At 42.8% G+C, this 18,600-nt stretch overlaps 1 protein-coding gene across 1 annotated transcript in view; it reads right to left on the reverse strand.

Moving 5' to 3' along the window:
- Window positions 1-4,502: 4,502 nt before the first annotated feature.
- Window positions 4,503-18,600, reverse strand: part of LOC128692718 (plasmolipin) — a 41,326-nt gene continuing 27,228 nt past the window's right edge. The window contains exon 3 of the mRNA XM_070090016.1: window positions 4,503-5,889. Within this exon, the coding sequence (XP_069946117.1) occupies window positions 5,650-5,889 (240 nt within the window). The 3' untranslated portion in view covers window positions 4,503-5,649. The remainder of the gene's footprint in view (window positions 5,890-18,600) is intronic.

Below are 18,600 nucleotides of genomic sequence, written 5' to 3' on the forward strand. Positions count from 1 at the left end.
AGTACAAGTACACTACCAGGTGAGTGGATGTACACTACCAGGTGAGTACAAGTACACTACCAGGTGAGTGGATGTACACTACCAGGTGAGTACAAGTACACTACCAGGTGAGTGGATGTACACTACCAGGTGAGTGGGTGTACACTACCAGGTGAGTGGATGTACACTACCAGGTGAGTACAAGTACACTACCAGGTGAGTGGATGTACACTACCAGGTGAGTGGGTGTACACTACCAGGTGAGTGGATGTACACTACCAGGTGAGTGGATGTACACTACCAGGTGAGTGGATGTAAACTACCAGGTGAGTGGATGTACACTACCAGGTGAGTGGATGTACACTACCAGGTGAGTGGATGTACACTACCAGGTGAGTGGATGTACACTACCAGGTGAGTACAAGTACACTACCAGGTGAGTGGATGTACACTACCAGGTGAGTGGATGTACACTACCAGGTGAGTGGATGTACACTACCAGGTGAGTACAAGTACACTACCAGGTGAGTACAAGTACACTACCAGGTGAGTGGATGTACACTACCAGGTGAGTACAAGTACACTACCAGGTGAGTGGATGTACACTACCAGGTGAGTGGAAGTACACTACCAGGTTAGTACAAGTACACTACCAGGTGAGTGGATGTACACTACCAGGTGAGTGGATGTACACTACCAGGTGAGTACAAGTACACTACCAGGTGAGTACAAGTACACTACCAGGTGAGTGGATGTACACTACCAGGTGAGTACAAGTACACTACCAGATGAGTGGATGTACACTACCAGGTGAGTACAAGTACACTACCAGGTGAGTGGATGTACACTACCAGGTGAGTGGGTGTACACTACCAGGTGAGTGGATGTACACTACCAGGTGAGTACAAGTACACTACCAGGTGAGTGGATGTACACTACCAGGTGAGTGGGTGTACACTACCAGGTGAGTGGATGTACACTACCAGGTGAGTGGATGTACACTACCAGGTGAGTGGATGTAAACTACCAGGTGAGTGGATGTACACTACCAGGTGAGTGGATGTACACTACCAGGTGAGTGGATGTACACTACCAGGTGAGTGGATGTACACTACCAGGTGAGTGGATGTACACTACCAGGTGAGTACAAGTACACTACCAGGTGAGTGGATGTACACTACCAGGTGAGTGGATGTACACTACCAGGTGAGTGGATGTACACTACCAGGTGAGTACAAGTACACTACCAGGTGAGTACAAGTACACTACCAGGTGATTGGATGTACACTGCCAGGTGAGTGGAAGTACACTACCAGGTGAGTGGATGTACACTACCGGGTAAGTGGATGTACACTACCAGGTGAGTGGATGTACACTACCAGGTGAGTGGATGTACACTACCAGGTGAGTGGAAGCACACTACCAGGTGAGTGGATGTACACTACCAGGTGAGTGGATGTACACTCTGAGGTGAGTGGAAGCACACTGCCAAGTGAGATGAGTCAGAATACACTACTAGGTGAGTACAAGTACACTACCAGGTGAGTGGAAGCACACTACCAGGTGAGTGGAAGCACACTTCTAGGTGAGTGAATGTACACTACCAGGTGAGTGGATGTACACTGAGGTGAGTGGAAGCACACTGCCAAGTGAGATGAGTCAAAATACACTACCAGGTGAGTACAAGTACACTACCAGGTGAGTGGAAGTACACTACCAGGTGAGTGGAAGCACACTACCAGGTGAGTGGAAGCACACTGCCAAGTGAGATGAGTCAAAATACACTACCAGGTGAGTACAAGTACACTACCAGGTGAGTGGAAGTACACTACCAGGTGAGTGGAAGCACACTACCAGGTGAATGGATGTACACTCTGAGGTGAGTGGAAGCACACTGCCAAGTGAGATGAGTCAAAATACACTACCAGGTAGGGTGAGCACAACTACACTGATCAGGTGGGGAAAGTGTCAGAACAATCACTAACTCCAATATACAAAGAAAAAATACCCTCACAACAGACCATTTTCAAGAGACACTGATTGCAACTAGATTTAAAGACACATCAACATGGCGGCGACTCTGCCAATGACCTATATAAGTGCACCATCACACTGCTAGCCACCTCGATGAGTGCACTAACACTGCTAGTCACCTAGACGAGCTTAGGCACACTAGACGAGTGCAAAAACACTGTTAGAGCCACCTAAGCGAGTGCAAGAACATGCTGTTAGAGCCGCCTAGACGAGTGCAGGAACACTGCTAGAACCACCTAGATGAGTGTACTAACACTGCCAGTTACCTAGACGAATCTAGGCACATTTGACGAGTGCAAAAACACACTTTTAGAGCCACCTAGGCGAGTGCAAGAACACGCTGCTAGAGGCACCTAGATCAGTGCACTAACACAACTAGGGTCACTTAGACGAGTGCAGGAACACACTGCTAGAGCCACCTAGACAAGTGCAGGAACACATTGCTGGTGTATAGTAAAGGCGTGCACCTTATTATGAACAATGTAAATCACATCGTATTTATGTGCAGTATAATCTCAAATTAGAGCTCCCATTAACATTTGTTTTGCAAGGGAATTACGTCAATATTAAGTTCAGTTGCTCGGCGGTAGTCAGCCACATTTACTTAGTTCTTATCATACCGGGAAGTTATCCAAACTCTGACAATATTTATTTCTCCGGCAAATCATTACTTTAGGAAATATTAGTAACATAATCCTTTTACATGAGAAATTAAATGTACATCGGCCCAATCAGAGGCTAGTATTAAGATTCGGCATTCCAATAATAATTCATGGACATTGTAGACCGGACTGAGGTTTACTGATACAATTCCTATTAATTCACGTTTTATAATATCATTTGCAACTGTAGAACGTTTGTTAAGAAAGGCTAAGTTTAGGTTAGGTAAGGTAAATTAGATTAGAGTATGTTTGGGTAAGTTCGGTTTGTTTATATTTGGTTTGGATTGGAACCCGACCCAATGTAACCTAACATAAAAATATTTTTTTTAACAGTTTGACCCCCTAAAAAACATACCCTTGCAAGACTGTAAATCATGAATTATCATGGAACTCTGCCAAGCAGCTCAACTCAGTATTGACTGGGAATTGTTCAGCTTTCATTATCCTAATTGATGCTGTTCGAATTTGCTAATTGCTCGATTGAGATTTTCCAAAAGTAAGTGACGATATTGCAGTAGCATAACACTGCCGACCAATCACCGAGTCAGTGTTGTGACGTCACAAATGTAAAACAATAAATGATGGGACTAGACTTTCAGATCAACCAATCAGTGGGAAACACATGGACAACATGAAAATCAGAGGCCTGATCTGGATTAATTGCACATTTCTTAAACATTCTGATACAGCCAACATCAAATATCTATAAAAAGTCTCTATTTACACAGTTAAGGAGACCAAGCTGAGGGTATTACAAATTGAGGAGTGAGAGTGATAGGTTCAGCGAGTGAGTCGACTCCTGTTGAACCCTCTAAATTGTTTGACTTGATATAAACGTGATAAACTTAACATTAAGATCATAACCAACGATAAAATTTTCAGCAATAAAAATAAACGTTTCATACATTATCATAGTTGTTACACTATCATTCTCCCTGGAGTAAACAGTAGCCGTTGATAGGTGGAGTAGTCACACTCACACACACACACACACACACACAAGCAAAAGACTAGAGATTCGCAACAAAACTCGGTCTGAAACCGATGTGGAGAAAGATGACCTTAAAAGGCGGAAGAACCAGAGGAGACATAACCACAACATACTGAGGTATCGACACAGATCTTGACGAAACGCTCACATTAGGAATCTGGAGAGATCAAATACAGATTCTATAAAGGAATATTGCAGAAGTACTCCTGCAATCTTGAGTGGTAACACGGTTTCAGGAGTAGGTATGATGGACTATTAATTATTATTGATTTATTTGTCAGGAAAAATCCCTTGGCTTGAGTCTGGAATGCTGGTTGAGTAAATAAGATACTAGACCAGGGATGGAGGATCGACCCTCACTGCTACAACTTGGTGAGTACACATGTTACACACACACACACTAAATAATGCACAACATTGTATGTGTATGTGCATGTACATGTACATGTGTGTGCATCTGTACATATATATATATATATATATATATATATATATATATATATATATATATATATATATATATATATATATATATATATATATATATATATATATATATATATCTTTAGACCATTAGCGTCATGCGTTTTCTTTCACTTTGAGGCGGGCCAAAACAGCATGGGTTCGACTCCTTGGCTAGCGCAGTGTTGTTATTGATCAATACCACTTGTTCCGTGGGTACAATAATACATACATATATATATATATATATATATATATATATATATATATATATATATATATATATATATATATATATATATATATATATATATATATATATATATATATATATATATATATATATATATATATATATATATATATATATATGTGTGTGTGTGTGTGTGTGTATGTGCTCACCTATTTGTGGTTGCAGGGTTCGAGTCATAACTCATGGCCCCGCCCCGTGTGTGTGTGTGTGTGTGTGTGTCCTTGTTGGAATATTAGTATGTGTATACATGTGTGCGTGTGTCAATGGGCACCTCTTAATTCGCTAATTAGGGGTTGAGCCCATGACAAGCCGGTCTTATAACTAGCAGGCCAGTAAGTACATTGTCCACTGTACCATGGTAGAGCACCACATCCATGCTGGTGTGAAATTCGTCTGTAAAAACTTAAATTTGTGGTCACAGTGAAGCCCATGCTAACCTTCCTGGTGTATAGAAATAAGACTAGGTGGACGAAGTTTATTAGGCTGGCACTGTAACGGATAGTGCACTAGCTTGCCATGGGTTGGAACTCTCCATACAGGAACAGAAACTATGCTGGTATTGTTCCAAATTAATTATTTAGTTTGTAAATTGAATTATAAAATTTCCCACTGATTATAGCACCTACTATCTCCCAGTATATGAGTCCCACTACGCTAATTGAGGTAAAGCATTTTCTAGTACCCTTTCTGCTGAGAAATATTCTTTATTTTCTCATATCTATATCTATCTATATATATATATGTTGTTGTCATGTCTCCTTTTTACCTGCTATCTTCCCATTATCAATGACAGTCACACACTGCTAGACACGTCTCTTCTTTACCTACTATAATCCCACCATCAGTGACAGTCACACACTGCTAGACACGTCTCCTCTTTACCTACTATAATCCCACCATCAGTGTCAGTCACACACTACTAAACACCACACATCAACGGCTTCTGTGGTCACACAAAATACTCTGACTATCCTGGGGCAGCAACATTGCCCCAGACAAAAAAAACTTCCCCATTGTTGTAACACTATCCTGGGGACAACAAGTCACGTCCTGGGTTAGCAACAATTTCCCAGGGAAAGCAACACTACCTCCAGGGTAGCAGACTCCTCCCTCGGAACACTAACCTACCCTCAGGTTTAGCAACACTACCCCCTGGGGCGTCAGTATAATCCCAGTAGCAGAAACACATACTCTTTTTAGGAGTATTATCTCCCTTGAGAGCAACACTCTCCCCCCCAGGCAGAATGACTGCAGAATGCAGCTGGGCACTAGTACGCCCCTGGGGAAGGCATTCCAGGGTCTGCAACTTGCACTTGACGCTCGCCCTGGGCCAGGTCACCGTTCCTCCAGGCTTTGAACTTGAAGAAGGCGTCGATGCCATAGAGAATCATAGCCACATAGCCGAAAAAGGCGGCGGCGGCGGCAGCAGCGTCCACACCACCCCAAGAGGCACATGCTGAGGCCGCCGTCAGGTAGAAGAAGGTCCACAGAGCGCAGTAGCCGAACTCCTGTAACATAAACCTCCGTCAGTACACCCCACATTACTATTCATTAAAATTAATGAAGTAATTCAATGAAGATCAGTAGTAGATATGACAAATATTACTACACGGTATTATTATAGTCAAGGGGAACGCTAAACTCGTGGGATTATACGGGGGGAGGGGGATGGAAGGTATTCAGACTCAATTCAGGGAACTGAAGCACAGATCCAATTCTCTAGATCAAGAGCCCCTCACCAGCATCAAGGAACCTTCCCTGAAGGGTTACTACACGGTAATGTTCACATTATTAAATGGTTTCAAAACATAAGACCGAGATATCATGTCAACCAACTACATCTTGACCTCTGCAAGAAATGTTAAGAGTGACTACTGAACACTTGACGACTGTGCAATCAGGGACGGGAGCTATTGATCCCCTTCCCCCCCCCCCCGTCATACACACAGGTAATGGAGGTTTCAATACAATAAATGCACTGAAAGACAAAGGTGATATATGGAAGAAAGACGAGATGACTCGGGAATAGACCAATGACAAGGATAATAGAGAAAGGTGTTGCGGCCACTGTCTCTTCTCAATATATCCTTTTTAAATCAATATACAGACTGCGTTTGCTCTATAAATGGTGGACAGACTGTTGACACGTGTGTACATGAGATGGATGTGTTGACGCAAATGATGTGCCAATGACATAATAGGATAATTTAACTTAATATCGTAATTGGTATTGAAATTTTGAGAAATAAACTAGCCACTATAAATCTTGCTAGATGTCACAAAGTCAATACAAATATAAATGGATTGTAAAAACATGCAATTATGTAACGGGTAATATGTAATTCTGCAACCTGCATGAACTGTATCGCAAGAAGATTATTTAAGGTAAAACAACACATACAGCAAAAGGAGGCTTTATCAAGTTAAGATTTAATAAAGCTTAATGAAGGTGAAACGTCTTTCTAATAAATGTTTCCTTCTGCTTAGGAGAGAAGTAAATAATCTTTATGTCAAAAGAATACATTTACAACACTGAGTAGATCTATGGATCTACAACTCAGAATAATAACTTGAACGTGGATAAGCATATTTCCAGAGCATATTGCAATGTAAACAGACTGACTGATGAAGTAGTCAGGTTTAGGCCTTGGTTACAAGTACTTCCTGCAGTTTGGCATGTGTACAGAAGACGATCAAACTAAATGCATTATTGTCTACTTATTGAGAAATATACAGACAGAAAGTATAATACTGTATGTGGTACTTCAAGGTATCCCATTAACGAAAATTAGATATCAGACATTCACAAATAACACGCTCTATAAAGAAGAAATTTATGACAATGTTTCGGCCCCTCTTTGATCATAGTCATATCTTAACTGAGTGAAGGGGAAAAAAAAGGGATGGAAGACAGGCGGCGGCGGTAGTGTCATGCCCTACTTGGAAAATAACGTCAACAGTGCGAGCGGTGTTATGTAGCTTGATTGCTAGCGCACTTAGCTCACACATTGAGGTCCCTGGTTCGATCTCCGGTACGGGTGGAAACATTAGGACGTGTTTCCTTAAGACACATGTTGTCCCTGTTCACCTATTAGTAAAATAGGTACCTGTATGTTAGTAGAATGGCGTGGGTCGCATCCTGCACAAAATTGACCCAATTTGCCAGAAATGCTCTGTATAAAGACTCGACCTACAATCCATTCGGACTGGTGTAGCCGCCCCCATACTCACCGAACATAGGTGTATTTGCGGCAGGACGACGGCTGATCAATTCGCACTTCATGGTCTCGTGTGTCACACATCAGAAGTGAAGTATGTTAGACATGAGGAGGTCAACGACATCATAAAGAGAAGCCTCGCCACAGCTCAACGGGAACCCCATATACAGAGGTCTGACGGAAGTCAAATGCGTCAGGATGGAGCCACTATGCTACCCTGGAAGGATGGTAAGCAGATTGCCTGGGCCTACATCTGTGCCACCACACTGGCAGTCACCTACTTGCCATACTCTGAAACTGAAGGGGGTGGAGCCGCCGGCTACAGGGAGATCCACAAGACCCGCAGATATGAAGGCCTGCCCCCTTGCTATAATTTATCCCAGTAGGGTCAGAGACCCTTGGAGCATGGGACAAGTGTGCTCTAAAGTTCCTCAAAGAGCTGGGTGAAAAAACTCACCACAGAAACCAAGGATTACAGAACGGCCAGCTTCCTTTTTCAGAGACTCAGTTACTGGGAACGCTTGAAGTTCCTAAACCTGTATTCCCTAGAACGCAGGCGGGAGAGATACATGATTTTATACACTTGGAGAATCCTAGAGGGATTATTACCAAACTTGCACACGAAAATCGCTCCTTACGAAAGCAAAACACTCGGCAGACGATGCAGCATATTCCCAATGAAAAGAAGGGGTGCCACTAGCACGTTAAAGAGACAACACAATAAGTGTTAGGGGCCCAAGACTGTTCAACTGCCTCCCAGCATAAATAAGGGGGACTACCAATAGACCCCTGGCTGTCTTCAAGCTAGCACCTAAAGTCGGTACCTGACCAGCCGGGCTGTGGTTCGTACGTCGGATTGCGTGCGGCCAGCAGTTCTCAGTAGTAGTAACCAGTTACCAGTCTCAGTAGTAGTAACCAGTTACCAGTAACCGTCCGTTGACTCAACGACCAACCGTCTCTGCCTGAGTCACGGTCTTTCATATATTGTGCTGACCTCAGCAGTATTCAAAGGCCCCCTCACATAGGGTACTGCAGCCGGCTAGTCAGTATTACGGGTGTAACCAAGGAGATAGGTACGGCTGGCAAGGGCTCCCTCCACATAACAGCAATTATACGTAATAACAGCCTACGTGAGTATTTCTTACCTAATCCACGTATCGAACTCCCACATGAGACCTCATTCACTTCACTGGATCAATCTGTTCCACCAGTAGAGGAGAAAGATTTAGCTCCCACTGACTTCCCAGATGAAGTCAAGCGTTTGTTGACTCTGTTGAACAAACGTCGTAAAGCCATTGCTTTACCAGGTGAGAAGATGGGTATAACGAACTTATTGTCCCATCGTATTCCACTTGAACCTGGTACTAGACCTATCTACATACCTGCGTACAGAATGCCTCATTCACAAGTTGCTGTCGCAGAAGAATTGATCAATCAAATGCTTGATGATGGAGTTATTGCACCTAGCAATTCACCTTGGAATGCACCCTTGATACTAGTACCTAAGAAGGATGGTACTTGGCGTCCAGTAATTGACTTTAGGAAGTTAAACGCAAAAACCATTCCAGATCGCTTTCCACTCCCTGTACTGGGTGATCTTTTACGTAATATCGGAGATAACAAAGTCTTTTCAACCCTAGATTTGTTACAAGGGTTTTGGCAAGTCCCTCTTCACGAGGACAGCCAAGAGCTAACTGCATTCTCCACTCCTACAGGTCATTATCACTTCCTCCGTATGGCATTTGGATTACGATCTTCCCCTATCACGTTCTCAAGGCTCATGACTAATATCTTTAGAGGTCTCATAGGTAATGCTCTTATGGTGTACTTAGATGACGTAATCGTCATGTCTAAAGACGTGGATACACACTTGAAAAGACTTGATGTAGTACTTGGTAAGCTTGAAGAAGCCAATTTAAAGATCAAACTGTCAAAATGTCAATTTTTCAGATCAGAAATTAAGTTTCTTGGTCACGTAGTCACTCCTAGAGGGGTTACGACTGACCAAAGTAAAGTAACTGCAGTACTAAATTTTCCAACTCCCAAAACTGCTGATGCCGTAAGATCCTTTGTGGGCTTAGCAGGTTTTTATAGATCTTTCATTGCCAATTTTTCTTCCATAGCTGCTCCTCTAACTGAGTTGCTTAAGAAAGATGCTCCTTTTGTTTGGACCTTCCGTCAAGAAAGAGCATTCCAAACTCTAAAAGAAAAGCTAACATCTGCTCCAATTTTGAAATTTCCAGATTTTTCTAAGCCTTTCTATCTGACAACTGATGCTAGTTCAATTGGCATAGGTGCCGTACTAGCTCAGAAGACCGATGGCAAGTACAACGCAGTTGCATTTGCTAGCCGAGTCCTTACGAAGGCTGAACGTAATTATACAGTAACTGAGCAAGAAGCTTTAGCAATAGTATGGTCTTTAAAGCACTTCCGAGACATTATTTATCAGTACTCTGTTCATGTCTTGACAGATCATGCTCCACTGATACCCTTATTCCCGAACAAACAACCTACTGGAAGGTTAGCTAGATGGACCTTGACTATCCAAGAGTTCAATCCCACCTTTGAGCATTTACCTGGCAAGTCAAATGTAGTCGCAGATGCCTTATCGCGACATGTTAGTATAGTAACTGCAGACCCTCCATTTAGTGCTGAAGATGTAAAGAATGCTCAACGAACAGATCCCATGTGGTCTGGTGTGATTCGATTCCTGCTCCAGGAAGATCTTATTCTGAATGTGAAGCCACCAGCACCCATCAGTGACTTTGTCATGAACCAAGAATTACTGTATCGAACAGCCGAGTTGGGTACTCCTAGCAGAAGAGTATACCAGTTAGTAATTCCACAGTCACTAGTGAATGTAGCCTTACAGCTAGTTCACGATGTACCAGGTGTTGCACACCCTGGTATGGATCGTTCAGTAAAACAAGCCAGATTGAAATACTTTTGGCCTCGTATGGCAACTGATATTTCTGAGTATGTTAAGAAATGTAGTGTCTGCATGCAACATAAAGGCAATGCTAATGGTCCTAATCCAATCCAAGTGTATCCAACTACTAGCGAACCTTGGGAAAGAGTTGCGCTAGATTTGTTAACTAATTTCCGATGTTCCCTCCAAGGCAACAAACATCTGTGTGTTATGGTAGACCATTTCACCAGATATTGCGAGTTAGTTCCTATTGCAGATAAGACTGCCGAGACAGTAGCCAAAGCGTTTAAAGAACGCATTATCTGCAGGCATACCACTCCTAAGTCCCTAGTAACAGACAATGGAGGTGAATTCTGTAATGAAATTCTTGAAAATTTGTGTACCTTGTACAAGATCTCTAAATCCACCATTGTTCCTCATCATCCTGCCAGCAATGGGTTAGCGGAACGAACCAATAAGAAAGTACTTGATGTCTTGAGAGCCACTATCAATCCCAACAGTGAAACTTGGGATGAAGTTATACCTGATGTGCAGTGTGCTATAAATTCTGCTTACAATGTTTCTATAGGTGACACTCCACATTATGCATTGTATGGTGTAGATAAACGTTTGCCTTATGAGTTGTTGTATTCTAATCCGAAACCGAATTACAACCCTGATGATTTCATAGCAACTCGTACCAGCTTAGCTCAAAGTGTTTTTAGAAGAATCCGTGAAACACTTCATAAATCAACAGCAGAATTTACAAGAGTCGCAAACACTCGATCAAAGCCATCCAAAATCAAAGTAGGTTCGAGAGTTATGCTGATTAACTTTAACAAAACGTCTGCAATGCCAAAGCTTGATCAAAAGTTTGTTGGTCCTTATCGAGTAGTTGAACATATCACTGGTAATAAGTATAAGGTTAGAGAGATTAGTACTGGTCAGTATAAAGAATCGCATTTGGATCATATGAAGTTAGTATGTGATGATAATGATGTTCCAACCCAGACTAATGTGACAGACTCTGACAATCCTCCTGATCCTGTACTCTCTTCCTCTGATACTCAGTCAGACGATCAACCTGAATGTCGTTATTCCCTACGTACAAGACAGGTATTGAGAAATCCTCAAGTATCATTTGTAACTTCCAATTCAGATTTGCCTCAAATACAGCATGAGTTAGCCAATGCTACAGAGTTTGATCCTCCCAGAGATGACACCCATTCTGCATATGTCAATCACACCTTAGCAGAGTTGGGGTTAAATGTAAATAACCTGTATAGATGAATAATTACAGTATCAACTTATCAGTATTCAAGAATTTTTTTTGTGTTCATGTTCTCTCCGCATTCTGAGAGTTAACAGTCTAGATTTGCGTGCACCGAATCTGCCTTTCTGTTAAACACTATTTCTTTGTATATATTCCTTCCTCAGAATCCGTAGATCACACGAATACAGATCGATCGATCAAAATTTTTGTTTTTATCACTTGTAATCTCAACGTAGAGTTCGTTGTTCATTTGTTGAGTTTTAAGTTGTACTATAGTATACCTTGTATTGCATTACAGTTTCAGTTATGTAAGCTTTCATCCCAATGTTCTACTTATGTATCTATAATGTTTAATGTTGTGTACTTTGACATTGTATAGAATCAGCCCAAGCCGTATACCTGCCATCTCTAGTTTGTATTAGTTGTATGTCGGGACGACATACGTTAGCGTCGCCGAGCTCTCAGTAGTAGTAACCAGTTACCAGTCTCAGTAGTAGTAACCAGTTACCAGTAACCGTCCGTTGACTCAACGACCAACCGTCTCTGCCTGAGTCACGGTCTTTCATATATTGTGCTGACCTCAGCAGTATTCAAAGGCCCCCTCACATAGGGTACTGCAGCCGGCTAGTCACTATTACGGGTGTAACCAAGGAGATAGGTACGGCTGGCAAGGGCTCCCTCCACATAACAGCAATTATACGTAATAACAGCCTACGTGAGTATTTCTTACCTAATCCACGTATCGAACTCCCACATGATACAGTAACAGCCTGGTTAATCAGGCCCTGATCCACCATGAGGCTTGGTCACAGACTGGGCCGCGGGGGCGTTGACCCCCGGAACTCAAGGTATATATATATATATATATATATATATATATATATATATATATATATATATATATATTATTGTGACCACGAACGAGTGGTATTGATCAATAACAACACTGCACTAGCCAAGAACTCTAACCCATGCTGATTTGGCCTGCCTCATGGCATCCAGCAGAACTGGATGTTGTACTCCATACCCAAGGACACACAATGGTGTGGATAACTCTAGGCTAATTTCATTCTAGTCCCTGTTTGGTGTACTAGTTCAACGAGCAGTATTTTATATCCGCAATAATATAAAATACTGCAGTGAAATTAGCTTAGAGTTATCCACACCATCATGTGTTCTTGGGTAGGGAGTACAACATCCAGTTCCGCTGGATGCGCTACTCTTAAGGATCGTATAGTTCAGTGGATAAGGGCGTCATGTGTTTTCGCCCACCATGTGACAGGCCAAAGCAGCATGGGTTCGAGTCCTTGGCTAGTGCAGTGTTGTTAATGATATATATATATATATATATATATATATATATATATATATATATATATATATATATATATATATATATATATATATATATATATATATATATATATATATATATATATATATGTCGTGCCGAATAGGCAGAAATTGCGATCTTGGCTTAAATAGCAACGCTCATCTTGCCATATAGGACAAATGAAAATTTGTGTATGCAATAATTTCGCCAAAATCATTCTGAACCTAACGAAAAAAATATATTCGATAGTGTTTATTTAGTACTAAATTACTGTTTACCTGGAGAGAGTTTCGGGGGTCAATGCCCCCGCGGCCCGGTCTGTGACCAGGCCTCCTGGTGGATCAGCGCCTGATCAACCAGGCTGTTGCTGCTGGCTGCACGCAAACCAACGTACGAGCCACAGCCCGGCTGATCAGGAACTGACTTTAGGTGCTTGTCCAGTGCCAGCTTGAAGACTGCCAGGGGTCTGTTGGTAATCCCCCTTATGTGTGCTGGGAGGCAGTTGAACAGTCTCGGGCCCCTGACACTTATTGTATGGTCTCTTAACGTGCTAGTGACACCCCTGCTTTTCATTGGGGGGATGGTGCATCGTCTGCCAAGTCTTTTGCTTTCGTAGTTACCTGGAGAGAGTTTCGGGGGTCAGCGCCCCCGCGGCCCGGTCTGTGACCAGGCCTCCTGGTGGATCAGCGCCTGATCAACCAGGCTGTTGCTGCTGGCTGCACGCAAACCAACGTACGAGCCACAGCCCGGCTGATCAGGAACTGCCTTTAGGTGCTTGTCCAGTGCCAGCTTGAAGACTGCCAGGGGTCTGTTGGTAATCCCCCTTATGTGTGCTGGGAGGCAGTTGAACAGTCTCGGTCCCCTGACACTTATTGTATGGTCTCTTAACGTGCTAGTGACACCCCTGCTTTTCATTGGGGGGATGGTGCATCGTCTGCCAAGTCTTTTGCTTTCGTAGTGAGTGATTTTCGTGTGCAAGTTCGGTACTAGTCCCTCTAGGATTTTCCAGGTGTATATAATCATGTATCTCTCCCTCCTGCGTTCCAGGGAATACAGGTTTAGAAACCTCAAGCGCTCCCAGTAATTGAGGTGTTTTATCTCCGTTATGCGCGCCGTGAAAGTTCTCTGTACATTTTCTAGGTCGGCAATTTCACCTGCCTTGAAAGGTGCTGTTAGAGTGCAGCAATATTCCAGCCTAGATAGAACAAGTGACCTGAAGAGTGTCATCATGGGCTTGGCCTCCCTAGTTTTGAAGGTTCTCATTATCCATCCTGTCATTTTTCTAGCAGATGCGATTGATACAATGTTATGGTCCTTGAAGGTGAGATCCTCCGACATAATCACTCCCAGGTCTTTGACGTTGGTGTTTCGCTCTATTTTGTGGCCAGAATTTGTTTTGTACTCTGATGAAGATTTAATTTCCTCATGTTTACCATATCTGAGTAATTGAAATTTCTCATCGTTGAACTTCATATTGTTTTCTGCAGCCCACTGAAAGATTTGGTTGATGTCCGCCTGGAGCCTTGCAGTGTCTGCAATGGAAGACACTGTCATGCAGATTCGGGTGTCATCTGCAAAGGAAGACACGGTGCTGTGGCTGACATCCTTGTCTATGTCGGATATGAGGATGAGGAACAAGATGGGAGCTAGTACTGTGCCTTGTGGAACAGAGCTTTTCACCGTAGCTGCCTCGGACTTTACTCTGTTGACGACTACTCTCTGTGTTCTGTTAGTGAGGAAATTATAGATCCATCGACCGACTTTTCCTGTTATTCCTTTAGCGCGCATTTTGTGCGCTATTACGCCATGGTCACACTTGTCGAAGGCTTTTGCAAAGTCTGTATATATTACATCTGCATTCTTTTTGTCTTCTAGTGCATTTAGGACCTTGTCGTAGTGATCCAGTAGTTGAGACAGACAGGAGCGACCTGTTCTAAACCCATGTTGCCCTGGGTTGTGTAACTGATGGGTTTCTAGATGGGTGGTGATCTTGCTTCTTAGGACCCTTTCAAAGATTTTTATGATATGGGATGTTAGTGCTATTGGTCTGTAGTTCTTTGCTGTTGCTTTACTGCCCCCTTTGTGGAGTGGGGCTATGTCTGTTGTTTTTAGTAACTGAGGGACGACCCCCGTGTCCATGCTCCCTCTCCATAGGATGGAAAAGGCTCGTGATAGGGGCTTCTTGCAGTTCTTGATGAACACAGAGTTCCATGAGTCTGGCCCTGGGGCAGAGTGCATGGGCATGTCATTTATCGCCTGTTCGAAGTCATTTGGCGTCAGGATAACATCGGATAGGCTTGTGTTAATCAAATTTTGTGGCTCTCTCATAAAAAATTCATTTTGATCTTCGACTCTCAGTCTGGTTAGCGGCTTGCTAAAAACTGAGTCATATTGGGACTTGAGTAGCTCACTCATTTCCTTGCTGTCATCTATGTAGGACCCATCTTGTTTAAGTAGGGGCCCAATACTGGGCGTTGTTCTCGATTTTGATTTGGCATAGGAGAAGAAATACTTTGGGTTTCTTTCGATTTCATTTATAGCTTTTAGTTCTTCCCGCGATTCCTGACTCCTAAAGGATTCTTTTAGCTTAAGTTCGATGCTTGCTATTTCTCTGACCAGTGTCTCCCTGCGCATTTCAGATATATTGACCTCTTTTAGCCGCTCTGTTATTCTTTTCCGTCGCCTGTAAAGGGAGCGCCTGTCTCTTTCTATTTTACATCTACTCCTCCTTTTTCTTAGAGGAATAAGCCTTGTGCATACATCGAGTGCCACCGAGTTAATCTGTTCTAGGCATAAGTTTGGGTCTGTGTTGCTTAGTATATCTTCCCAGCTTATATCGGTTAGGACTTGGTTTACTTGGTCCCACTTTATGTTTTTGTTATTGAAGTTGAATTTGGTGAATGCTCCCTCGTGACTAGTCTCATTTTGTCGGTCTGGGGCTCCTCGCATACATGTCTGAACCTCAATTATGTTGTGATCTGAGTATATTGTTTTTGATATGGTGACATTTCTTATCAGATCATCATTGTTAGTGAATATGAGGTCTAGTGTATTCTCCAGTCTAGTAGGCTCTATTATTTGCTGGTTTAAATTGAATTTTGTGCAGAGATTTAAAAGCTCGTGTGAGTGTGAGTTTTCATCAGAGCTGCCTCCTGGTGTTATTTCTGCAACAATATTATTTGCTATATTCCTCCATTTTAGGTGCCTTAAGTTGAAATCCCCCAGGAGCAAGATGTTGGGTGCAGGAGCTGGAAGATTTTCCAGACAGTGGTCAATTTTTAACAGCTGTTCCTGGAATTGCTGGGATGTTGCATCCGGAGGCTTGTAGACTACCACAATGACTAGGTTTTGGTTCTCGACCTTTACTGCTAAAACTTCCACTACGTCATTTGAGGCATTAAGCAGTTCTGTGCAAACAAGTGACTCTGCAATGTACAGGCCAACCCCCCCCTTTTGCCTGTTCACTCTGTCACATCTGTATAGGTTGTAACCTGGGATCCATATTTCATTGTCCAAGTGATCCTTTATGTGGGTCTCAGTGAAAGCCGCAAACATTGCCTTTGCCTCTGCAAGCAGTCCACGGATGAAAGGTATTTTGTTGTTTGTTGCTGGCTTTAGACCCTGTATATTTGCAAAGAAGAATGTTATCGGACTGGTGGTATTGTTGGTACTGGGGGGGGATTTTTTTTCCGGCATTAGTATCTGTATCTGTTGGTTTGGAGTGGAGGCCATCGACTGTGGTTCCACTCCAGGAATGACTGGATTTGGTGTACGATTTCTGCCATTTCCTGCCAGTTTTTTTTCCTTCCTGGCACTAAAAAACCTCTCCCTCTTGAGTGGCTGTGGCTACCCAGGTTTTCCCATGGCCTGGCTGTTTTGTATCTTTTTGTCCCCTTTAGATGGTATGCCTGGCAATTTAAGTTATAGCACAGTCTTTCCTGTACTGAAGAGGTACACATTTCAGGGTGAAAAAGCTTACAGGAAGGGAGTTTGCATTTTCCTGTTGTCATATGGGCATGGCATTTTCTAGGCTGGTCATAGTTGCACGTCCCATCTGTTTTTCCAGATTTCCCATGCCAGCAGATACCAAGTGCATAGTATGTGCACAGGCTTGGTTTCCGCTTGCCTTGGGTTTCTGTGACTGTATTCCCTGTTGGTGCATGTTTCCCTGTCTTACTTCTATCCTCCCTAGCACCAACAATGGAGCTCCCACCAGTTGTTTTTGGTAATTTATCCTCACTATTGCTATTGGAGTCCTCTTGTTTGCTATTTCCTGCGGTATTTCTAGTTTGCAATATTGGTTTTATCTTATCTTTGACTACACTTGTTTCCCTACTATGGCTCCTGTCCCCTATGAGGTCATTTATATGTATTCCTTCCTGCGTATAATTCCCGACTACCTGGACAAAATCTCCAGCTTCACCATTACTGTCTCCCAGGACAGTATCTCCAGCTTCACCATTTCTGTCTCCCAGGACAGCACCTCCAGCTTCACCATTTCTGTCTCCCAGGACAGTATCTCCAGCTTCACCATTTCTGTCTCTCAGGACAGCACCTCCAGCTTCACCATTACTGTCTCCCAGGACAGCACTATCAGCCCCACATTTACTGACTACCAGGACTTCATCTCCAGCCTTACAGTTTCTGACTACATGGCCAGTATCAAGGGCAGTACCATTCAGCCCAGACTTTTTATGTTCCCATCTGTTGTAGAAAGCTTCCAGGTTTTCTATGAAAGCAGCTTTGATGTTGTCCTCTTTTAATACCCTTGTGATTTTAGTCCACAGATTTTCCTCATTTGGGGATACCTAGAAACACTTCTCTGTTTTAATACTGCTTGTAGCTAGTTCTGGGATATCTGCACAAGGGGCGTGACACCAATTTCCACAAAAATGACAATTTATCCATGTGGAAGCCCGTTTGTTTGACTGACCACAGACTACACACAGCTTCATAATGATTTGAATGGTTGATTTACTGCAATTCTACTAGCAACCTCTTGAATATTATATTAATAACCTTAAATGAAGCTCTAGCTATTTGTATTTCTGTTTCTAACTCTTTTTGTATATTGGACAGCTTACCGTCACGTTCCTGATTTTTAATGTTTGTGTTTATAAGGGCGCCTACAACCCCATCCGTTTACAGTCTGCTTTATTGTCCAACGAAACTGTTTGAAACCAGTCCCGGGTTCGGACCAGTCAAGGGTTCGGACCAGTCAAGGGTCCGGACCAGTCGATCTGCTCTGATCAGTGGGTCACTTATTTAAAACATACTGGTCAGTGATTTGAGCTAACACATGAAGGATCTACTGGAAATTATCTACCCGAGTAATATGTGATTTGACTGATACAAAAGTATAACTTGCGTGTTGAAGAGCCGGTGATATCTGGCAGCTCCTACAATGACGAACGGTCACCTCCTTGTTTATCAATCGCTGTATCTGGCTTTTCTATTTTTTTTTTTCCGTCTCCACCACAATAAATG

This window comes from Cherax quadricarinatus, chromosome 30 (assembly GCF_038502225.1).
Source record: "Cherax quadricarinatus isolate ZL_2023a chromosome 30, ASM3850222v1, whole genome shotgun sequence".
Taxonomy (NCBI): Eukaryota; Metazoa; Arthropoda; class Malacostraca; order Decapoda; family Parastacidae; genus Cherax; species Cherax quadricarinatus.